General features: G+C 40.2%; 1 protein-coding gene and 1 pseudogene across 3 annotated transcripts; both read right to left on the bottom strand.

Moving 5' to 3' along the window:
* Positions 1 to 4,403: 4,403 nt before the first annotated feature.
* Positions 4,404 to 24,292, bottom strand: MSRB2 (methionine sulfoxide reductase B2). Of its 3 annotated transcripts, none has more exons than XM_089533360.1 (5): positions 24,002 to 24,286; positions 20,975 to 21,087; positions 19,194 to 19,270; positions 12,803 to 12,950; positions 11,171 to 11,765 (listed from the first exon to the last, which is right to left on the bottom strand). In XM_089533360.1, exons 1-5 carry the CDS (start codon positions 24,147 to 24,149, stop codon positions 11,658 to 11,660), a joined length of 594 nt encoding a protein of 197 aa, XP_089389486.1. In that variant the 5' UTR covers positions 24,150 to 24,286; the 3' UTR covers positions 11,171 to 11,657. The 3 variants fall into 3 exon arrangements, with proteins under 3 accessions (XP_089389488.1, XP_089389486.1, XP_089389487.1); XM_089533361.1 differs by lacking the exon at positions 24,002 to 24,286 and adding an exon at positions 21,453 to 23,850; XM_089533362.1 differs by lacking the exons at positions 11,171 to 11,765; positions 12,803 to 12,950; positions 19,194 to 19,270 and adding exons at positions 4,404 to 4,762; positions 7,491 to 7,665 and having other exon boundaries at positions 24,002 to 24,292.
* LOC149309967 (U2 spliceosomal RNA) lies at positions 7,071 to 7,226 on the bottom strand (annotated as a pseudogene).
* Positions 24,293 to 25,264: the final 972 nt, after the last annotated feature.

The following is a 25,264-nucleotide window of genomic DNA, read 5'->3' as shown; positions in this document are numbered from 1 at the left end:
CATCCCCTCTGCTGGGTATTTCTCACACTGAGTTTTCCTTTCCTCTTGGAACGATGCCATAGCTGCTTAGAGTCATTAGATCAGATGGTTGGCATATTCTTGTCTCCTTGAGAGCAAAATCATCGTCATTTGGAAAAGCTGATAATATTCCCCAACATAAGGCTGTGTGATGAATATCTTTTTTGCTTGCTAAGAAAATATCTTCTATCATTTGATCATGAAATATTAAATGCTGAACAGATTAGGAAACTGATTTTCCCAATGATAGGTTTGATAGGGCTTCAGATCCAGGAAAGCTCAATACAGTTGGAACTCTTCCAAGGATTTTGGCACAGATTCAAATTTTGAAATAAGAATTAGGGCAGGCCAATCAAATGCAGATCTCGTTTCTAATTTCTGGAAGACTAATTATGTTATAGCCCAATCCTCTGCTCTGATGTGCATCAGCAGATTAACATAAGATCTCAAAGTTGTCAGCTCTGGTAGAAGAATATGTTGTCCTCTTGATCTGAGCACCAGAAGTTGCCTGTCAAGATTAGAACGCAAGAGGCTTTGATGAGATAACTGGAGTAGAGCATACATCTCTAGCCACTTTATACTGTGTATCATTTTGGATGAGGTTCAGACCCCTTGCATTAAGAGGCCCTTACATCATGCCCCTCATCCCAAGAGACTGGCATCAGTAGTGACCAGGATTCTAGGAGCAATCTCTGGGGAAAACCCTTTTCATCAGATGCAATCTCATTGTCTGGTAGACAAGAGCCCCTGATTCTCAGCCCCCAAGGTGAATACTTTTGTGAGCTTGGAAGGGCAAAAGAAGCCAATGAAGGGAATAATAGAGTTGGAAGAGACCACGTCCTGTCCAACCACCTGCCATGCAGGATGCCACAGTCAAAGCACTCTCAACAGATGGCCATCCAGCCATTTAAAAATATGCAAGAGACTCCACCATACTTGGAAGCAGTGTATTCCACTGTCGAATGGCTCTTACCATCATGAAGATCTTCCTGATGTTACGATGACAACTATTTTCCTGCAGTTTGAATCCCTTGTTCTGTATCCTAGTCTTAGGAGCAACAGAAAACAAGCTTGCTCCATGTTCAATATGGCATCCCTTCCAATATTTAAACATGACTATCATGTCATCCCTTAAACTTCTCTTCCCCAGTCTAAGCATATCTAGCTCCCTAAGCCAGTCCTCATAGGGCATAGTGTTGAGACCCAAGACAGTCTGAATGCATGCTTATCAATAGGCCCAGAAGGTAGACCAATGACATGAGGCCTGCTGCTTTAGACTGAGAAAATAGGTTGCTTCTTGCACCCTACTGAGGAGAGAGTCAGACTACTGGGTCATGTAGACCAGCATTCTCTAAATTTTGCATGACAGTCTGTCTGACAGCAAGTTTTCCAGATAAGCTGAAGATAGCAAGCTGATTCTCTACCTGGTGACAAGCTGCCCATGTAAAGCTGAAAACAGTTGGTTCCCAACTTTAGTTGGACTATCCACTAATTGAACCTGGAACTTTTTTCTATGCAAAGCATATGCTCTACCACTAAGCTATGGCATCACAACAAAGCAAACATCTATGTGGTGACAAAGAGCTAGAGAAAGGAGGTAAGGCTGTATAGGACTTAGGTACCACCAGAGAAGTCTTGCCGAATTCTGACAGAGTTTGGCATTCTGTTAGTGACTTACAATACCTTAAGTAGACTGAAGTCTACCAAAGCTCATGCTGCCAACTTCTTTCAGTTAGTCTCAAAGGTGCTACAAGATATCTCTATATGCAATACCTTAAGATGAACATGTGTTTTTAGAAGTCTTTTTGTTATTGCAGATGCAGTGAACAACATCCTCTAGGACAGGAAAAGATTCCACTTCAACATTAGGAAGAACTTCCTGACAGTAAGAGCTATTCAACAACGGAATACACTACCTTGGAGAATGGTGTAGTATCCTTCTTTTGAGATTTTTAAACAGAGGTTGGATGGTCATCAACTGAGTTAAAAAGTATTTTGTGCATTCCTGCATGTCAGGCGGTTGGAGTTGATGGCCCTTCCAATTCTTCCATGATTCTGACTCATCTTTCAGCTGCGACGTTCCTATAGCGGGATGCAGAATAATGGCTTTATCCACCAGGACCCACAGGGGCTGTGGAGTGGGGACTGTGACAGCTAAAAAGTGAGGGGATGGAGATGTATCATGTTTTTTTCTAAGTAGACCTTTATGATACATCTCCTGGTGCATGATCTCTGCTATCACCTACTAAGTGGGCATACAATAGAGCATGGGAAAGTTACTTTTTTGCAACAAAGTTCCCACAATGTGCCTAGCCAATATGGGGAATGACCATAGTTTCTGTGGCATCTAGGGGATTTTAATCCAAAAAAGGATTATAGCCACTATGGAGAACTGTTTAAAATGGGAATGCTTTGTAGCATGTGCCTGTTCATATTTTCATGGATGAGAATGTGTTTGTAAACTTACCAAAGATAAGTGGACAACAACTGGAAATTCACTTTAGTTCCTTTGTCCAATTGATCCACTTCCCCTTTTCCCAATAAATCCTTAAATCAGAACATTGAAAATATATGTGATGTCCAGAAAAGTATGTGTTTATTTTGAATTTTATTTTTAAATTAAAAGCATCAACCTTAAGCATAGGATTTGCTGTGAAAAGAGAAGAATTTGCTCAACCCTCCCCTCTGCCCTGCTTTGCTTTTCAAAACGCCTTGGGAAGGACTTTCCCCCCAGAAACACATTACACCACATTCCCACACTTGTATACCTATGCTTTATATGGACTCAGTACTGCATCTGAAGTAGTGGACTTATATCTACAAAAGCTCATGCTAAAATAAAGACCAGCTAGTCTTAAAGGTGCTGTCACATTCCATTGTTTCTTCCTCTCCCCTTCCTTTTTATTACTCTTTTCCATCAGTACCCACATATGGAGTGCAAGCAGCTGCTGTCCAAATATGTTTGTAAAAGACAAAAGAGATTATTGTTTAAACTACAACTCCCGCAGTCCACATGCATATTGCCACTTTGGGAGCTGTAGTCCAACAAGGTACATTTTCCAAAGTAAGTCAATGTGTATACTCCCTTGTACTTCAGTTGTCCAACTCAGGTGAAAGTGAGTGGCTGAGGTCCGGTACATACTTTGTTGTTAACTGCCGTCAAGTCAGTTTTCAACCTATGGTGACTCTATGACTGAGACCTCAAGTTATCTTATCCTCAACTGCCCTGCTCAGCTCTTGCAGACTAATGGCTGTGACTTCCTTAATTGAATGTATCCATCTTGTATGCAGCATTCCTCTTTTCCCTATTGCACTCCACTTTACCAAGCATTATAGTCTTTTCTAGTGAGTCCTTCCTTCTCATGATATGCCCAAAGTATGACAACCTCACTTCAGTCATCTTTCCTTCTATGGAGAGTTCAGGCTTGATTTCATAGAATCATAGAGTTGGAAGAGACCACACGGGCCATCCAGTTCAACCCCCTGCCATGCAGGAAATCCAATCAAAGCATCTCCAATAGATGGCCATCTAGCCTCTGCTTAAAGACCTCCAAGGAAGGAGACTCCACTACACTCCGAGGGAGTGTGTTCCACTGTCAAACAGCCCTTACTGTCAGGAAGTTCTTCCTAATGTTGAGGTGGAATCTCTTTTCCTGGAGCTTGCATCCATTGCTGCGGGTCCTAGTCTCTGGAGCAGCAGAAAACAAGCTTACTCCCTCCTCAATATGACATCCTTTCAAATACTGTATTTAAACAGGGCTATCATATCACCTCTTAACCTTCTCTTCTCCAGGCTAAACATTCCCAGCTCCCTGAGTCGTTCTTCATAGGGCAAGGTTTCCAGACCTTTCACCATTTTAGTTGCCTTCCTTTGGACACGCTCCAGTTTCTCAATGTCCTTCTTGAATTGTGGTGCCCAGAACTGGACACAATATTCCAGGTGGGGCCTGACCAGAGCAGAATACAGTGGCACTATTACTTCTCTTGATCTAGACACTATACTTTTATTGATGCAGCCTAAAATTGCATTGGCCTTTTTAGCTGCCGCATCACACTGTTGACTCATGTTCAACTTGTGGTCTACTTGGACTCCCAGATCCCTTTCACATGTAGTTTCATTCAGCCAAGTGTCCCCCATCCTGTATCTGTGCATTTCATTTTTCTGCCCTAAGTGCAGTACCTTACATTTCTCCGTGTTGAATTTCATCTTGTTAGCTTTGGCCCAGCTTTCTAGTCTATTCAGATCATTTTGAATGTTGATCCTGTCCTCTGGAGTATTTGCTATTCCTCCTAATTTGGTGTCAAATTAGATTTATTCTAAGACGAATCTATTTGTCTTTTTAGCAGTCCACAATATTCACAGAAATTTTCTCCAACAGCACATATCAAATGAGTTTATTTTCTTTCTATTAGCCCTTTTCACTTTCCAAGTACAAACTAGTATAATTATTAGTGGAAGCACTTCCTTAACACCCCCTCCAACCACACTGATTTTAGATACAAGAGCATTATTCCCTTTCTTAGGTTTAGCCAGCAGAACATTCAAGTAGTGATACACTTCCAATTGAAAGAAGGGGGCAAAGCACATAAAGTAAAACAGGGAACAGGTTAAATTGGAGGGAAGAGAATTCAGAGAATTCTCCATAACTGGGAGTCAAAACTAGGAGTGGTCCAATTTGTTCTCCATGAGATCAGTTGCCTTATAGGACTTCCAGTTTGTTTCCATTTAAGTTATGCCTGTACACTTAGAAAAATAAAGCAAATATTAAAAAGGCATGTTAAGTTTTCAGTACTCTCTTGCAAAGGGAAACTTAGCTTAGTAATACTTCCCAAGAATTTGTCACTACTTGGAGAAATGGGGAGCAGGAAACAGGAATTATTATTCTTATATAATAATAGTATTATAATAATGGAGTCATTTCTTTTCTTTAATATGGGGTATAGGCAAAGGTGGTAGGAGATGTAACTGTACTGTGATGCTTAAAGAATATGATGTGGGATTAAAAAGACATAACTATGAAGGATTGCAGGAGGCTTACTCTCTCCTAATGCAAACCAATGTTAACTTATCTTCTCCACACCAAAGAAAGAACACTGTACATCTGTCAAGCAGTCAGTAATATTAAATAAACTGTCATGAACCAGTGGGTCAATTTTTCTTACTTTATTTACCCCAATGTTACAAATGGTGACTATCACAAGAATGTCTGTAGGGCTAAACTAGTTCTTTGGTGCCATCTTGTGTGTTAAAAAGGAACTAATGCATTTCTTAGTCTTGCCATTGCCTTTCCTGTTGAGCCTGAAAAATTAGTTTATGTCTTCTGTCATAACTCAAATCTTAGATTGTCAGGCTGCAGATTTGTAGAGAGCTTGCAGGAATGTTCTAAGTATATCTAGCCTCATCCTTTATTAGAGGTGTTCTGAGTTTCGCCATGTATTTCCTTCTCCCACTTTCATTATTTGCACAGGATAAGATTAATCATACATATATATAATAAAGAACATGAACTTAAACAGTTCCACTTGTTAGATCTATTCATATCCTTCTTTTCCTCAAGTAAGTCAGAATAACATTTTTCATCTCACAAGAATATTGTAAAGGAATTAAACTCTGTATGTGTGATTTGTTTTGGTTTCTCCCCCCCCCCCCCCAATTTTTCTGGTTATTATTTAAATGATTTTTATACTTCTTTCCAATTTCTCATCTGTACCATACAACATCAAAATAAAATCAATTCTTAAATTACAATAATGCAACCACAAATGAGGGACCATGCCTCAGTGACAGAATGACGTTTTGGCAAACATAAGGTCTTTGGTATCTCTTGCCAAAAGAATCCTGGGTAGCATAGCTTGGGGATATCCTAGGACAGTCATTGCCTGTCAGAATAAACAGTTCTGAGCAAGGTGAATTGGTGGTCTATCTTGGTATAAGGCAGCTTTGTACATTAATATTAACGAATTCAGTGGATCCTTGATATCTGCTGGGTTTTGGTTCCAGGAACTCCTGTGGATACCAAAATCCATGGATGCTGAAGGGCCATTATATTCAATGGTATAGTAAAATGGTGCCCCTTACATATAATGGCAAAATCAAGGGTTGCTTTTTGGAACTTATATAGTTTTGAATATTTTCAAGCTGTAGATGTTTGAATTCATGGATAAAGAATCTGTTGATACAGAAGGCTGACTGTACAATAAGACATTGCCAATAGTTGCTGAACTAGTTAAAAACAAGTAATTCGCAATAGGTACTCAGGAAGTCTGAATAGTTTTTACTTTGGCCGCACTGCAGAAGTGATGCAGTTTGACACCTTTTTTTAACTGTCATGGCTCCATCCTATGGGATCCTGGGATTTGTAGTTTGTTGCTGCACCAGAACTCTCTGGCAAAAAAGGCTAAATATCTCACAAGACTACAAATCCAAGAATTCTTTATAATTGAGCCATGGCAGTTAAAACAGTGTCAAACTGCATTACTTCTGTAGTGTGGATACAGCCTTAGTGCCTCAAAACCATGTCAGGCAATAGCTAGTGAAACACAGAAACCCGCCTTATATTAAGTCAAACCATTGGTCCGTTCAGTTCAATGTATCTACACTGGTGAATAGCAGCTTTGGGGGATTTTGAGCAAGTGACCTCTTTCTTAGCCCTGTCTGGAGATGCTAAGAATTAAACATGGGATCTTCTGCATGGAAAGAATGTGGTCTCTAACAGAGCTATGGCCTCTCAACATAGGAGAGGGAGATGCTTATGCTGGTCACTACTACTTCTCTGAGGGAGAAGGCACTCGGAGGGCCTCTCAGTCAAATCTTAACTGAGACATTTGACTGGGCATAGTGGGTCTTTCACTTGTCCTGGTCCCAGGCTATATATGGCTTAATAGAGCAAAAGCAACATTTTGCAGTGTTCCCAGAGACAAACCTAACATATATGAAGTTCTTCAAGTAATGGTGCTGCATATTATATTCATTCTTCCTTTTTACTTGTTTTATTTTTTTTTGGGGGGGGGGAGTGCACTGTTATTTATAAATGTAGCGGTAAACCTCAGTTAATGAAGCATGTATCCTAGTAAGAATTGCTTTTAAAAGATATGTAAAGTTCTGTGTATAAGCTGTGATTAAATGTATTAACACTGGACTTTTTAAAAAGCTTTCATTATTTCTGTGGATGCTACACTTGATCTTAGCCAAAAGGCCGAGAAGCGATATTATTATTTCTGTGGATGCAAAGAGAAGGTAGATGGATGAGGCACTCAAATGTAGTCAACTTGTCATGCTGCCCCTTCAGATGTCTTCTGGGTGCTTCTTGGCACCATGAAAGATATTTTCTTTTGCTTGGCATTATCTTTCTCTTCAGCTGTTTTTCCTCACTGGATGTGTCAAGCCTGTACCCGTTAGCGAGGTCAGGTAATACATACGAAATTGTACAACGAATGCTTTCTTGTGAACAGACAGAAAAGAGGGCATTTACCTTGGACCCCTGGTTGACAGTACACATGCTTAGCTTTGGCTCTTCCTAATTCATAATATGGCACCTGTACAAGCCCCTCTCTGCCACCTCCCAAATCAAGCAGTCCTCTGCCTTTCGGTTCTGTGCTACATGCAGCATGCAAATCAAGGAACTGAAGCCTGTATCTCCTTTGAACCTGAGAGTAAAAGCACAGAAGATAATCAGGGTTGAGAGCCAGCTGTAGGGGAGTTCAGATAACAAACAAGAGATGCAGATACAAGATCACAGATTGCCACCTGCTATGTAGCTTTAATCTACGCCCCTAAAGTCCAATTGTTTGCAGAAGTTGCTGGCAAAGGAACAAATGGGGATTGCCTTTTAAGTACAAGAGGCATTAAGATCTCATTGGAGGACCTATGAACAGCATAGCATTAATGCCAACTTTATGCTCAGGCCACTTGCTGGGTTCTGGGCTCCATGAATTCCTTTTAGCTTTCTGTAACACTCTTGATGTGTTAAGTGTTTCAGCCCTACTGGGAGATGTAACTGTTTTACAGGTAGGAAACAGAGACAAACATTACATGAGGTGTACTAAGGTTACTACACGTGGCTTTAAAAAAAGGTCTGTTACCAAGGGCAGAAGTGCCCTTGAAACCTAGCCAATATGAAGTCAGCAGAGAATGAACCACAGCATTTGTCATTTCAGTTTCTAGTAGACAGAATAAACTGTTTACCTGGTAGAATAAACCACACACATTTAGGCTATCCTCATGCACCAGGACAGGATGTTTAAGCGCCACCAAACTCACTTTTTAAGAATACAGACAGTACCAGAACAGGGGTGCCAGAGTGAAAACTAGACATGGCTCCTGTACCTTTAATGATTGTGTAGAAGAAGGAATGTCAGTAGGTGGTTCTTGTCAGGCAACTAGTAAGAAGCAACACTAGCTGAATATTGTTTCTGAAGGACTAGGATAGCTGTCATTCTCTGTGAATTCCAACAAAATTGACTGTAAACTAGGAAATGAATCCTTCTCTCCTCCTCTGAAACAGATACATACACCTACAGGAATACAAACTTTCTGACAAACAAGCTCCTTGTTAGTGTTTTTATGCCTATCCAGACCCCTTTTCCTCCTGACCATGCTTAACTGAAGGTTTTTATTAGCAGCACTAGAAGACTGGTGAGGGAGGTTGGAGAAAGACACTTTTGGCATCTAGTTGCAGTAGCATGTCTGTGGTAAACAACACAACAAAGCTTGAGTTGGGAAAGAATGGGGTTCTACTATAGCCAATCCTACTATCCGTGTATGCCTGCCTACAACAGGCAAGGTGAACAGCAGTTGACTCTACAATCTCTTATTGAGCATGTGTGAACAGCAAATCTGAGAGAAAAGGTGAAAGCAAATAAGCCTGCCTAAATAAACCAAGTACTCCCCAGCATGTTAAAAAAGCATAGATTTATAAGTTTGGCCACCAAAGTGGAAATCATAAGAAACATGGAGACTGAGAGCATGTGACTTGCCCAGGGTAACCCAGTGGGGTTTGTAGCTGAGCTGGGAATCAAACCCTAGTCTCCAGAGTCATAGTCCAACACTCAAACCACTATGGCATGCTACTTATGAATAATTCTGGGTGTATATCCACAGTCTAGGTACAGTGTACATGTGTTGAATATGACACATACTGCTGATTTGTATACTGGTAGATTTTCATATGTAACATTAAACACATGTATACCATATTGAGACTGCTGATTTCCTTTCTGCACATAAACACAATACTGTACCTTTGTTTACTGTAACATGTGAATCCCTTGTTGAGAAAGCGCAACTGGCCCCTGCTGACACATGTCATGGCTAAACACAGATTTGAATTTCTGATTTCTCAATCCCAATTCATGCAGCACATCATCAGTCTAAATCAGCCCAAGACATTTTCATGCCTAGTCTAGAAAACCAAAATGTTGTTCCCCATAATTTTGCACTGGCTTATGGATCTATGATTTTCTTTCTAGTTATAAAATACACAGCTAACTTAAAATGAAGTTGCATGCATGCAATCTAGGTGAATATAATGTTTGAACCGAGATGTTTTATGAAACAGATGTGTCCTAATTCATGAAGAGAGGGTCTATGGTAATGTGCAACTGTATTTATCTCTCCATCATTTTACTCATCTAAACTCTACTGAGAGAGCCAGTCTGGTGTAGTGGTTTGATTGCTGGACTAGGTTCATCATACTCATTCAGCCTCAGCCTGAGAGGAAGACAAGGGCAAATCCCCTATGAACAAATTCTGCCAAACCTCCCACTCCCATGATAGGCTTGCCATTAGTCAGGAATGACTTGAAGGTACAAAACAACAACACCCTATACTGAACTGTTTATCACTCCTGATACAAATAAGTATACACAGCTATGTTTCCAGACCCAAACTTTTACATATAACTCCTTCTGCAACAGGAGTTGGATCAGCTATGTTTGTAATTGGGCCTAGCCTCCTAGGGAGGCTACAATGGCTCCTTCTTGCTGTCCTTACATCAGTGAGGGAAAACTTTTCTATGCCAACATGCATTTAGGAATTGAATGCAACAAGTTTCTAAGTGAACTGCCTTGTTGATTTTTATCTTCTGTTCAATGGATTTTTAAGTAGTTGATTCTATAGATTATTTAACTGCTTTTTAAAATAACTCTTATGTATTTTTGCCAATTTGTAAGCCACCTTGAGTCCTAGTGCTGGGAAAATGGAAGGAATGAATATTATGAAATAAATATAATGAATAAATATGAATTAAATGATTATTATTGTGTTGTTGTTAACTGCCCTCAAGTCAACCTCAACTCACAGCAACCCTTAAGCATCTGTGGACAGGAAGCCCCATTACCACTAATGGCAGAATGGCCATGTGTGCATGAAAGACACCATTAAAAACCATGGGACTTGAGATTCTGTTGTTATTTTTCATCTGCAGGGTGGGGGGGGGATTCAGAATGGAACCCCCGCAGATATGAAGGGCTCATTGTATTTTAATTTCCTAATTGTCTAGGTTGAATTTATGCAGGTCTTCTGTGGTCATTATTTTTGTTTTCTTTATGTTCAGCAATAAGCCTGTATTTGCACTTTCTTCCTTGACCTTCCCTCAGTAATTGTTCCAAGTCTGTAATGTTTTACACTAATAATATGGTGTCGTCCATATATTCTTCCTCCTAACTTCACCTCTCTTCTAAGTCTAAGCCTGCTCTTCTTATGATATTTTCTATGTACAAGTTGAACAAATACTGTAGGGTGACAGAATGCAGCCTTGCCTGATCCCCTTGCCACTTGAGAACCATTCTGTTTCTACATATTCTGTTTGAACAGTGGCCTCTTGTTCCGAGTATTGATTTCTCATCAGAACTTTCAAATGTAGTGGAGCTCCCATGTCTCTGAGAGCAGTTTTCCATGATCAATGCAGCCAAAAGCTGTGCTGCAGTCTATAAAGCACATGCTGATTTTCTTTTGGAATTCCTTGGTGCATTCTATTAGTCATTATATGTTTGCAATGTGGTCCCTAGGGCCTCTACCTATCCTGAACCCAGCTTACACTTCTGGGAATTCTCTCTTCATGGAATCTGTGTTACAGAATTTAAAGCATAATTTTGCTTGCATAATAATGATGATGACATATACATATAATTTTATAATTTAAAAAACACTGAGTTTAAGTTTTGGAAACTGGCATATTTATTTGCATCTGCTTGATCACACTGTACAGAATAAGTTCAGTAATCAAGTAATCACCTTTAATTGATTGAAAAAATTAATTTTCTATGTAACAGAATATAAACATAGTGTTCTTATATATGGTAATATACACATACTGTTTGTTCTTTGATGTTTGTGCAGGATTTAATACAACAGTCTCTTAGTAAAAGAGCTCTGCATGCATATACAGAATCCACAGACTGGGCTGGCTACATCAAAGAAGCATATTCCATTACAGAATAAACACAACAAATCTCACATCAATGGCTTGGCACTGGCTACATAAATGCTAATTAACTGCCTTCACTATACAAGTATTTACATAAAATAGACACATTAGCTACAGGCACCTGGCTCCTGATCCATTTTCAAGGTAGTCCTCTTTGTCAAGAGAATTCTGAGTATTAAAGCACTTTTAACATACAACGTAAATATCCAAGCCTCACTGTCTTGAATTCGGTTTAAATGTTAATGAAACGCTGTTGATGCAGAACCGCTGCCCAGATGGCTTGGGACCATCACTGAACACATGGCCCAGATGGGCATCACACTGCAAGAGATGAACAGACTTGAATGCAGCACCAGTTTCTTAAATTAAAACCTATCTACATGAATTATACAGATTGATTTCATAGCTGAAGGGGCCAATTAAATTAACAACTGCCATTTAAGCAACACCTTCTGTGTTTAAGTACTTGTTTCCAAAAATCATCCATTCTAGCCTCCATGTTTGTGAACATCCAATTATTCTGGAACAAAAAGTGCAACTTTTCTTGGCTAATTTTTTTCTATAAGTTTTCCTATGTCAGGAATTATTCTTACTGTAGACACTATTTCAGATTCAGTTAATAACATCAAAAAATTGAAGCAAACAGAATGTTCTCATTGTTACCAGCATCCCACTTTTAAATTCCAAGAGTTTAAACACCAAAGGGGTATGACTATTGAGAGTCAACTTTGGCAAACTCTCATGAATTGACTGTCCTATCTATGCAGTATGCATGTTTACTGGGGGAGGAGGGATGTTGTATTTGATGGTACTTCAATTAACATTTGCTCAATGCAATGCAATACAATTTTATGCATATCTACTGCAAAGAAAATCCCACTGGGAGCAAAGAAATTTACTTCCAGGGAAGCATATACAGTGGTACCCCGGGATACGAATTGACCGCGTTACGAAATTTCCGGGGTACGAAAAAGTTAGATTTAAAAAAACTGTTCCGGGTAACGAAAGATTTTTCGGGTTACGAAATTAATTTCGGCGCGTTTCGGCGCGAAATTCAAATCGGAAGCGCGGCTAGCGGCTTTCCAGCGGCTTTTCGGGTTGCGAAATGTATCGGGTTACGAACGGCACCGCGGAACTAATTAATTGCGTAACCCGAGGTAGCACTGTACAGGGCAGAAACTATATTGCATTATTATTCTTGTACAATATGCAACTGAGCTGAAGAATCTTTAGGTGAAAACACTAGATGAATTCACCTAGTTGCAGATCATGCAAATGGCAGTTTCCCAAGATGCTAGCAAAATTAGCACAACACCTGCATTATAGCACCTATTAAATTTTGTGCAAGTCAGATATACCTGTTTGCAAATGACTTCTGTCCGGCTCAATCCTGATGCATTATCAGGCCGCCTCATGATATTAGTATCACTTTCATCTGTTCCCTGTGTTCCATAGGCTTCTGAAAAAGAGGGCCACCCTGTGCCAGAATCATACTTTGCTTCTGAGCTATTAAGGATAGCAAAATAGAATATTAATGAAGTCTTACTATAAATTAATTACTTTTATTGCTTATTATATCATTTTTTTTTTGTTTTCTTGTGAGCTGGAAGCTTTGGAGAGGTGCGGTTTTTGAATACAAAAGGGTTAACTACCTTCTCCTGCTGTCAGCCCCCACCTTGGGGGTTTCATTACCTTGAATACCTCGCCCCAGTGAAGGCCAGGAGACTGGTATTAGTCTCACAATATTTTCAACATTCTGTGCAGTTTGAGCCTACTGGGTTTTCATATGGAACCTTTATGTTGCAGAAATAAATTTGTTCATTTTGTTTGTTTGTTTTATAACGCCTATGGGTTTGTTAACTGAAATAAAGGCATTCATTCATTAATTCATTCATTCACATTTGTTCATGTAAATACAATCCTCATCTGTACAAAAAAGAAACGTCCACTAACTCATCACTGACAACTTCAACCTTTTGGAGAGGTTCAATGGCTGTTCTTTTAAACAAAATTGAAGATGTTGTTTTTAAAAAGGTGTTCTAGGAATGGTCATCTTCTACAACATATCAGATTCAGTTCTCTTTAGAGACACCTAGTGGAGGGTGAAAAAATGAACAACTATAGAGACTACAGAAAAATCTTGCCCAACACTTAAAATAACCTCAAATAGAAATGAGAAAAAAACCCTTATAAACAAATGCTTGCAAACATTCCATAACCAAGTAAAAAACAGACTTTCTCTTAGCACTTCCTTTAAAATAGAGCTTAGGAAATAAAGAGGAAATTCAAGCAAACGTTAAACACTTGAAGTCCCATTCATTTCAAATGGGGAGATTTAAGCACAAGTATATGCTCTCGGCCTCAGGGGAAGGCAATGGCAAACCTCCCCTGACCAAATCTTGCCAAGAAATTATAAAATTTTCTTAGGGTCACCATAAATTGAAAACAACTTGAAGGCAAACAACAACAAATAATCAAATTAAAGAATCAGTGTAGTATAGTACTTTGAGTATTGGACTATAACACTAGAGGCCAGGGTTCAATTCCTGGCTCAGTCATGTAAACCCACTGGGTGACCTTGGGTAAGTTACACTCTCCCAGCCTCAGAGGATGACAATAGCAAATCACCTCTGAAGAAACTTGCCAAGAAAACTTCAAGATATGGAGACTTTGCCTTAGGGTCACCATAAAGTGAAACCACTTGAAGGCACACAACCACAGCAGCATAATGAAAATCTGCAAAATCCAATGCATGATCTAAAACAGTATTACTCAAAGTGGTGGTCCTTGAATCAGTACTGACCCCTGAGCCATTGGGTGCTGACCCTTAGAAAATTTCCAGGAAAGAAAAAAAAACCAATGGGCATCAATATAGTTCCAGTTCCAGTCATACTGGTGAAAAAAATAGTGGCCTGTCCTCCACATCAGCTAGCCTGAAAAACATTTATGACTTTTCTAAGTTATTTACAACTGAGTTCAGCTGGACTTACACCAGTGAAATAAGTTTAGCATTGTAGCCTGGTACATGTCCAGTTTGCACTAGATTATGCCCAAGGCTTCCACGTATTGGTATCTATACAACATCAGGGACTGCCTGAAGGAAGAGGCCCCTCCCTCCTCAACTGTCATCTCGGCCTCAGAGGGAGCCATCAGGCAGACCCAGCAACATCAGGGACTGCCTGAAGGAAGAGACCCCTCCCTCCTCAACTGTCATCTCAGCCTCAGAGGGAGCCATCAGGCAGACCCAGCAACATCTTGGACTGCCTGAAGGAAGAGGCCCCTCCCTCCTCAACTGTCATCTCGGCCTCAGAGGGAGCCATCAGGCAGACCCAGCAACATCAGGGACTGCCTGAAGGCCGAGACTTCTCCCTCCTTTAACTGTATTTTGTATTGTATTACGATTTTACTGTACACCGCTATGATCATCGTGGAATAGCGGTCTATAAATTAAACATATTATTATTATTATTATTATTATTATTATTATTATTATTACTATTAAGGGACAAGGCAAATGTGAAGTCCAAAGAAAGAAATGATGCATATCTGCTTTCTAGTTTAAAAAAGAAGCTGAAATCTATAGCATGCTTGAAGGAACAAAATGAAAACACAATGTCTAATTATTAAAATTATTTACTAAAATGAATGAATCTTTATTGTTTATAACATCCTAAAACCAATAACCTTCAGTTGGTAGACTGTGTGATCCTTTCTGTTTCAATACAGATTCTGAAAAGGGTTTACTTTCTGTATCTCAGGTATGCCACTTCAGCCACATTATAAATAATAAAGGGATGGAAACCAGGCAAAATCCAAACTAAGAAGGGGGAAAGGCAGAAAAAATATATAGAACCCCACCTTAAATTATTTCTTTTTCACATCTTCTAATAAAGAGTAGATTCTGGACCATGAAATACATGCCACAATGAATGAATGAATGAACACAAACAGAATAAAGAAAGACTCACAAAAAGTTGTGATTTCTATTAGGTTAAAAAAGACAAAGTGTTTTTTATTTGCATTTTTTCAACTTTCAGGGGGGGTTCTGTGTCCCTAACCCCAGCGAATACTGTAAAAATTATAGAGAAGGGAAAAAAGAGGGAAGAATGTAACATGAGCTTACATATAATACGCAGCTAAAGATTACCCTGAATGATAGGTAGAAAATGGTTATCTTTCTAACCTTAGAGTAGGAGTCTTTTGTAGCAGTAAAAGAATGCAGGATCCAATAGCTGCTGCAACTGTTAAGAGACAATAGCCTCTACTGATCTACTGCAAATTGTCCCAAGATCCACAAACAGAATCCATAATTCTTTCTTTCCATTCTTACTCTTTCTTCCAAGTGTGCAAGCAGCTATTGTTCTTGCTGGAAATAAGATCCTGCTTCTAACTTTAAATAGAGGTCATTCAAAAATCATCCCACAAAAACCGAACCTAGGATAGGGTGCTGAAGAGGTTTGCTGGGGCCACATGCAGCCTGCACTTTGCCCACCCCACTCCACTCAATTCATAATTGGAATTCAGAACAGATAGCATCCATCTGTGTGCCTGAACTGAGGAACAAAATCTATGCATCTTAGCCAAAGTTCTGCCTTGTTAACATATAAAAATATGGCAAGTTGTGTGGAAAAAAAACACACAGAAAAGGGGAAAGGCAATATTCTGCCCCCTGCTGGCATTCATTGGCTTTTAAAGCAATTTTCCTCCAGTCCAGCTCACTTCTGGTTTTGGAACAGAGCTGGAAGGAAAGTGCTTAAGGCCACAGAATGAATCCAAAAGGTAGTTGGATAGATAGAGGGACAGAGAGAGAGATTTAATGTGACCAGACTCTCCGTTGACTATCTTATTCAAGAATGGAGCAGACACGTGGATGGCTCCTCATGATGTCTTGTTTGGCAACAAAAAGGAGATAACACACCAGAGTTACATGTTTAGGCTGAAGATATCTCGTGCAAAGCAGCAATTGTGTGGGAACATTCCTGATTTGGGACCAACACAATTGTACTCTCTCATTCTACTGACTGTGTTTTTGAATGGGTCTTGTTCATTGTCCCTTCTGCATCAACTCAATTGTTTATGCTTGCCGCCAAAACTCTGTGCCAATTTTCCATCCTATTAAAATTGCTCCCTGCCACAACTGTCCTTGGGTGGTTTATTTATAGATACACTGCTTAGATTTCTGCTAGAAACATTTTAGTGGCCACCAAAATACTGCTGTTTGACATTGTATTTGTCCTTTGAAGTAGTTCACCGGAGCATTTATAGATAAATGGACATTCCTCAAACATGTGCACTAGATTAGCTTTGAATACACCATACCTCCAACATATGTTGTTTGCTTTGATCTCTGTTTTAGCTGTCTTGAATGCAGTTGAGATAATTTTAAGAAGTCTGACCCTTGGTTGTAATTTTATGACTGGATTGAGGTTCCATGTTCCATTAAACTCCTGTAATTTGCTATCTATAAAAATTGAGGCTTATGTTCCATGTATTCCTAATACTCAGTGAGTGTTCTGTAGTAGACAGCAGCAAGCTACATACTGCAGAAACATTTCGAGTATCAAAGATATGGATACTTTAATGGACAGTTCTTGGGATGGGTTCTGAATGTGTCTTTAACATATTAAAAATCTGGGACTTTTTTTCTACTTGCAAAAGTCTCCATGTATAGATAACAATTAGCTTTTTACACTAGACACAGAAATACAAAACAGTTTGGTGGAGAGATAATACAATTGGCCCTTTGTTTTCGTGTTCCAGACACACACATCCCAGTAAAAACGGAGGCTCACACTTATTCAAGACCCATAGCCTTGAATGGAGCGTGCTCCTGTGCATGTGGCATGGGCGTGTGCCCCCAGCGCAAACGCCATTGCAAATAGTGGAGGTCACCCCTCCACGAATATTCAAGTGTGTGGAGCTCAGATCTGTGCATTAGGAGGGGCGACTGTAGTTGAGTGTGTTTTCTGTTGCTCAGTATTCAAAACAGAAAGGATTTTGCACTAACTGATATTCAAGCCTTCTCCATTCTGGTGCTCAGTGTCCTGTCCTACAATACCCATAAATTGTGGAATTATGTGAGTTGTAGCCCAAAACATCTGGAAGACATGAAGCTGGTCTTAAACCACCTACAACAGTGCTGGCGAACCTATGGCACACGTGCCAGAGGTGGCACTCAGAGCCCTCTCTGTGGGCACACATGCTGGTGCCCTAGCACAGAGTTTGCCAGAGTTTCTTTCTAGAAAGCCAGAGGGACGTGGCACTTTGCAAAAAATAAGTGGGGTCTGGATTGCAGTTTGAGCACTCGGTCTGTAAAAGGTTCACCATCACTGACCTACAAGAATGGCTCTGCATAGAGCACAGTAAAATAACCAACCTGAATACCTAAGCATACAAAAGAAAGGCCTGTTGTCAGGAAAAGGACTATCAGATTGAACTGGTAAATTCAGAAAACAAGAGAGACTTTTTTCTCTGATTAATATTAATAATAATGAAATATGTATTTGTATCCTGCCTCTCCCTTTAGAGAATTGAGGCGGGTAACAGCACAAGTTAATACAAATACAAAGATATTAACAAAGAAAACAATGCCCCAAAGCCATAAACTCTTCAAACCTCCCTCCTTAAATATAGAATTACAACCTATAGGCAGTGGGTTTCTATTACTGGTCCAACCTACTTGTAAAAAATTACTGTTCAAGGTGCCATTAGGAACCATGACTGTCAATAGTTTAGCATCAGATATGCTTTGTGTAACACTTATGTAGGTATAAAAGGGATTCCTCCTTTGATGAATGCATGTACATATGATTTCTCATGTTATCGCACATTCTATCCCAGATGTGGTGAAAATGAAACTCTGGACTGAATACAGACCCCTAATGGTGTTTTTATGGCCATCGGCTCTTCCAGATTCCTGGGCCTTCCCTATCACTCTGGCGAAATAAGGAAAGGGTAAAAAAGGGGGGAGGGGGAGTTGCCTGCCTTGGAGAGCCAGTGTGATGTAGTGTTCATCTGTGACTCTGGAGACCAAGGTTCGATTCCCAACTTGGCCATCTAAACCCACTGGGTGACTTTGGGCAAGTCACACTCTCTCAGCCCTAGGGGAAGGCAACTGCAAACCTCCTCTGAACAAATCTTGCCAAGAAAACCGCATGATAGGTTCGCCTTAGGGTTACCACAAGTCAGAAACAACTTGAAGGCACAGAACAAAAAGTTGCCTCTCCCAGAAGTCTTGTTTCAAATAGGTTGAAGCTTTTTTCCTGTTTAGCTCCCCAAATACCTCCTTTTCAAAACTAGGTGTTTTTGGGCTACTTTCAAGTTACTGTGCTATTTTTCACAGTCCATGTGGCCCCTGGAAAGTCTTGAGAGAAAGACAATTGCCTCTCCAGCCCCAACTCAGTTGCTCACTGCTGTTTCACAGGGGGTTACCCATTCTCCCGAATAGCAGCTGGGAGTAGGACTGGGGAAACTGTGAAAAGAAAATAATTGAACTGCTCGGTCCCCATTTTGTTTTGGGAATCCTCTCTTTCAGTTGCTTTTTGAAAAAACAAGTGGAAGATCCAAGTTCCATCTCTCTCCAATTCTACCCTTAAATCAAGGAAAGCTCATCAGGTGACCTAGGCAGGGTTGTTATTAGGATAAAGTAGTGGTAGTGGTGGTAGTAAGTGAAGCAAATGCTCCTGAGAAAGAGGGAGGAATCTAAATGTGATAAATAAAAAATTAAGTATGTTACAATTGGACGCCTACCTGAATAGTGGGGCATTGCAGCATACACAGTGGTACATCCCAGGCTCCGTGTTAGTCAGATGAATTCCACTAAAAGGCTTCAAACATGTATGTTAATATTCTAGAGAGGTGCAGAGCCTTCTCTCTGTCATTTATCTTCTCTCCCAACCTGTTTTCCATGGTAATATTTCAGTTGTACAGTTAGATTTTATAGTCTCTTGACTTGCTTTACCAGGTGGTGTGTTTGGGGTGATATTAAATGGTAATGTAAGTGAAATAACTTTAAAATATCCTAAAGGAGTCCAGCTGCATTTTTCGTCCATTTACTCATTCTGTTAAGTTAGGCCTGGACATGTGCCCCAAAGTACTACTTGGATGGCATCACTGATTCCACTCCACCCCTCTCTGTCATCTGAGCAAACTGGTCTTGTGAAAAACTGCTGCAAGGAAGAGGTTGCAGAACGTAAAATGCTCAACACTCTCCCATCCATGCCCTCCCCACTTTAAATTCTGAGTAGGACAGAACCACATATAAATACATGGATCTGTCACAGATATATTTAGTTACCCCATAATGAAGACACCTCCACTCATTAAGGAAAAGGCAATTTTACAATATGGCCCCTATCATACTACACAACCATGATTCCACTCTAGGTGTAGTTATTTGAGTGTCAGACTAAGAAACTGGGGGGCTAGGGTTTGAATCCCTGCTCAGCCATGAAAACCTACTCATGACTTTGGACAAGTCACACTCCCTCAACCTCATAGGAATGCAAAGGCAAAGCCCCTCTGAACAAATCTGGCCAAGAAAACCTTGTGATAGGTTCCCCTTAGGTTTCTTAAGCCAGAAATGACGTGACATACAGCAACAAATGATTTCACTCTAACTGCTATGTGAATCCTACAGCATCCTGGGATATGTACTTTGGTGAGACATTGTCGTTCTCTAAGAACTCTAAACACCTTCTCTTTACTGCACACCTCAGGATTCTACAGGATGTTTCCATGGCAGTTACGGCAGAATCATTGCCTGACATCCTGTTATGGCATACACAGGCATAAAAACCACCTTATGCCCATGTATGTCTTTCTTTAGTCGTTGAGAAGGTTGAGATTATTGTTCTCCTGTTGCAATGAGCAAAGGTCCTTCTCCAGAATTTACCATTGGGGCATCGCCATTTTAGGGTTTCTGGATAACAGAGGGAACCAGAGAAATGTCTGGCTATATCCTTGTAGCCAGAAGTGTTACAAGAAGCACAAGAAATGATTACACAATCCATTGAGACCTCCAGGGACCTTAGAAGATATGTATTTTTCTATATAGACATATAGAGACTTAGGGAGAGGCTGATCATGACAGGTGCTAATGAAGTAGGTAGGATAAAAATACAGTTGGCCCTCAATATTCATGGATTCCTTAACCATAGATTCAAACATTAATTATAATTGTTACTACTAGTAGTAATTATAATACTACTTGGGGTCCTCAGTGGATGAATCCTACATGGACATACTCAAGACATTTTCCCAATCTCCCCCCGCCCCAATTCCACCACCCACAGAATGACTAGGCTGTGCAGAAGCAACTTAGTGGTAAGCTTAGGAGTGTCAAATGGCCAACTGGAGCATATTTCAGCCTATGGAAATCGTAAGCTGTACTCTGCCATACACAATTCTGGACACTGTAGTATAACTGCGTAATATGAGTAAGTTTGACATATCTATATAGAAACATACTGTCTATGTACATATCCATACCCATCCCACATTTTTGGAAAATGCTACATATTTTAGCTTACCAGTTCAGTCCCTTTTTCCCTGGTGACATAAAACTGCTCAGGAGTCAATTTCTTCTGCCAATCAGTAGTAATTCTTGATTCGTCATATCTTGTCAAAGAAGCTTGATTCTTATCTGGAAAGGCAGGACAGCAAGAAGCCTATCTGAATGTGATGAAATGCAACTGAGTCACCATATGCAGAACAGGTGTCTACATATCGCAAATTGCAGCAGAAGGAAGCCAATAATTGCAAAGGGAAGGGGGGAGAGGGAGGCCTCCAATCACAGCTGACAGTGTGCAGAAAGATGATGCATTTGGAACAGATGCTAAGAAAGGGGTTTCACTCTGTAGCAGGGGAATTTTACTAGGAAATTATCAAAGGCCGGTTTTCATGTAGACGATATTTAATGGAGCCCTGGGTGTAATAAAAAAGTATTCCATACAGTTACAGAACAAAAGCCCCTCTGTAATTAAAATGATTTCAAACAGATATACTGACATATGAACATCTCTTTCCTCTCCAGTGGTCCCATCCATCTTCTAACACAAGACAGCATCTTAACCTCTTCTTCTTAGAGTTTGGAGGTAAACAGCTACAAACAACCAAGTTACCTGCAAATAATTATACTGCTCATTCACCCCTTAATGAAGGCAAAACACACTGCAGAAATAATTCATTTTGAGACTGCTTTGTCTTGACTCAGCTCTAAGGAATCCTGGGAAATGTAGTTTATTATGGAACCAGAACTCTTGACAGAAAAGGCTAAACTTCTCACAAAACGACAGTTCTCAGAATTCCCTAGCACTAAGCCAGGGCAGTTAAAGCAGTCTCAAACTAGATTATTTCTTCAGTGTATTTTGGACCAATGTTACTTTACACTTGTAACGTGACAAAGGCAAACTTCTATAAGTGTATGGAATACTTTTCTATTACACCCAGGCCTACTGCAATGCACCTGTAACTTACTTTTCAGGTAATATTAGATTACAGAATGTGGATAAATGATGGAGAAGGAATATTACAAGATTCTATTGCTGGCTTGTGGTGTGCCTCATGCCCTGCTGCGAGTGCTAATGAAGTAGTTAGTATGAAAGCACAGTTGGCCCCCAGTATCCACAGATTCCTTATCCATGGATTCAATAGCCCAGTTTGAATATATAAATTTCAAAAAGCAAACCTTGATTTTGCCAAACTATAAAAGGGACACTATTTTACTACACCATTGTATATAATGGGACTTCAGCATCCATGGATTTTGGTATCCATGGGAGGTCCTGGAACCAAACCCTAGCCGACACCAAGGGGGGCCACTGTATGTTTTATAGCACAGATAACCCAGCATAAGACCGCTTTCACTGCCCTGGCTCAATGCTAGGGAATTCTGGGAACTGTAGTTTTGTGAGACATTTAGCCTGGCAGAGATTTTTGGGGCCACAATAAACTACAATTACCAGGATTCCCTAGCACTGAGCAAGGAACTTAAAGCGGTATCAAACAGTGTGTTTTGGACCTATAGTTTAAATAAACTGAAACAACAGTGGCAACTAATGACTTATGAAGGGTTTTTAAAAAGCGTCGGAGAGAAGGGAGTAATTTGGCAAGTAGTTTGTCCAAACAGGAATAAGAAAACAGTCTGTCTCTCCAGGCTGCCAGAGTGAAAACTGGAGACGGTTCCTGTACCTTTCGTGAAATACAGTAACAACCAAAACCTACAAAAAGTGGTACCTTTTATTCAGCTAACCAAAACGCACAAAATGACGCAAGCTTTCAAAGCTCCACTGGTTTCTTTGTCAGGCAAAGGTGTTACAAATCACACAGGAGACAAAAAATTATAAAATGACAATGTTAATCACCAGCCTGCATTTTGGGTGTTATTATGCTTTGCTATATGGCCAGCAAACACAGCTACCTGTGAATATGCACCTTTAATGGTTGCGCAGAGAAGTGCCACATTCAAGTCAGACAACAAACAGCTGACATTCCTCTTCTGCACAACCACTAATAGCTACAACAGCTGTCTCTGGTTTTCACTCTGGAAGCCGCAGTCCTCTGCACTGCTTTCAAATCCCAACTCAGCCATGAAAAGCCATTGGGTGACTTTAAGCAAGCCACACTCTCTCAGCCTCAGAGAATGGCATTGGCAAAACCCCTCTGAAGAAATCTGCCAAGACAACTTCTTAAGTTTTCTTTAGGGTCGCCATAAGTTGGAAACGGCTTGAAGGCACACACGACGACAACATATCAGAGTAATTCCTAGTTAGTCGTTGTTTGTTGTCATGTGCCTTCAAGTTGTTCCTGACTTACGGCTAAGCTTCGTACCCTGTTTCGGGCACGAGGAAAAGAGTTGCAAGGCCCATCATTTAACAGCTTCATGGGAATAAGTTTATTGTCTTTGCCTCTATCTTACGTGGCATCATGGGGTTTTCTTGGCCAGGTTTCTTCAGAGGGGGTTTGCCATTGCCTTCCTGGGAGGATGAATGACTGTGACTTGCCCAGGTGTGTTTCCATGCTCTGTGGATTCGAACCCTGGTCTCCAGAGTCATCATCCAACACTCAATCCACTGTTCACACTGCCTTATTCTCACTCAGCGTTCCCCAAACTGTGCTGTTTTGAAGAGGTTTTGGACTTCATCTCCCAGAAGCCTCAGCCATGTTGACCAACAGTGTGGGATTCTGGGAGCTGAAGTCCAAAAGCCCTTGAAGAACACAGTTTGGGGACCACTGCTCTAAACCTATGGTCCCCAAAACTGTGTGCTGCCATTCAAGGGATGCCAGCTTGGCTGCAAAAGTCACACTCTCTCAGCCTCAGAGGAAAGCAATGGCAAGGGCCCCTCTGAACAAAGCTTGCCCAGAAAACCCCATGATGATAGATAGGGTCCATAAGAAAGCACGCAACAACAACATATTACACAACATATGGCCTCCATCTCTCTCTGTAGGCGGGAAACAAACCAGGCCTCCGCCTCCTCGCCACAACTGCTGCCCCGCTTTGGGTCAACCTGGCCCGGCCCCATGTAGCCCAGCAGCCCACTCCCAGAAGCAGCTACCCGCCGGGCTGTTGTCGGTTTTGGCCCCTCGCCACAAGCCAGCCCAGGCCCCGCTACGATGAAGGGCCCCCGGCCCAAGGAGACAAAACGGCGGCGCCCGCCCTTGCAGGCCAGGGACCAGCCTCCTCAGGAGCCCAGCAGCAGCCATCCGCCTCGCCTCAGCAGCACAGACACAGCGCAAAGGCGGCCTGGCTCCCTCGCTTTCCCCCGCGTCACTGGGCCCCGAAGAAACACAACCATTAAACCAAAGGCCGCAGGCCCCAAACTCCGCCCTTCGCTGCTTCCTCCTCCTCCTCCCTGACAGGCCTCGTCCTCTTTTAAAACAATGCTGTGTTTTAATGTTGTGTAACAAGCTATTGCGATATTTAAAAAATTTAAACATTAAAAAAACTTTTTATAGTTTTGTTTGAAAGTATTGTTTTAATGCGTGTGTGTATACACACACACACACACACACATTAATACACTTATTATTTTATATGATAGTATATATTACATTAAGACAACACACACACATATATATATTAATGTATATATACACACACTAAAACATTTTTATTATTTTATGATAGTGTATATATATATATATATATATTAATATATATATACACACACTAAAACACTTATTATTTATATAGTATAATATATTAATATTAATATATACACACACATTAAAACAACACTTCATTATTTTATATGATATTATTGTTATTTTTATTATTATTACCCCACCTTCCCCCCAAAATTGGGACTCAAAAGCAGTTTACAGTCTAAAAAACACAGCCCAGTTAAAAGCTTTACAAAAAGTGACAACTCAAACAATACAATGTGTGTGTGTGTGTGTGTGTGTACATGTGTTATGAGCTGCCTTGGGCCCCAACTTGGGAGAAAGGGGAGATAAAAATAAAATAAATTAATGAAAATAAATTAAAACATACCAAAAGTAGGATGCCATTAGAAAAAGAGAAAGGCAGTTTTAAAAAACCATACGCTTTAAAATAATTCCTAGTTAGCAGCTGTTTCAGGTGTCACTTTTTATAAAGTTTTTAATTGTGCTGTGTTTTTTAGATTGTAAGCAGCTTTTGAGTTCCAATTTTGGAGGGAAATCAGGGTAATAATAATAATAATATCATCTAATAATAATAATAATAATAATAAGTAATATCACCTAACTATAACAACAAAAATAGATAAAGTGGGGTACTACTACTACTACTACTCTAATAATAATAATAATAATAATAATAATAATATCATCTAAAA

Source organism: Sceloporus occidentalis, unplaced genomic scaffold (assembly GCF_023333645.1).
Source record: "Sceloporus occidentalis isolate IW3139 unplaced genomic scaffold, rSceOcc1.0.p SCAF_7, whole genome shotgun sequence".
NCBI lineage: Eukaryota > Metazoa > Chordata > Lepidosauria > Squamata > Phrynosomatidae > Sceloporus > Sceloporus occidentalis.
This window is presented reverse-complemented; position numbering and strand designations above follow the sequence as displayed.

Bases quoted from the DNA above. Each gene is read 5' to 3' on its own strand.
- MSRB2 (XM_089533360.1), bottom strand. From the start codon at position 24,149: ATGGCTGCTGCTGGGCTCCTGAGGAGGCTGGTCCCTGGCCTGCAAGGG. The intron at 21,088-24,001 runs GTAGCTGCTTCT...CTGCCTTTCCAG, and splicing joins AACCGACAACAGCCCGGCGG to ATAAGAATCAAGCTTCTTTG. The intron at 11,766-12,802 runs GTATATCTGACT...CATCTCTTGCAG, and splicing joins CAGAAGTCATTTGCAAACAG to TGTGATGCCCATCTGGGCCA.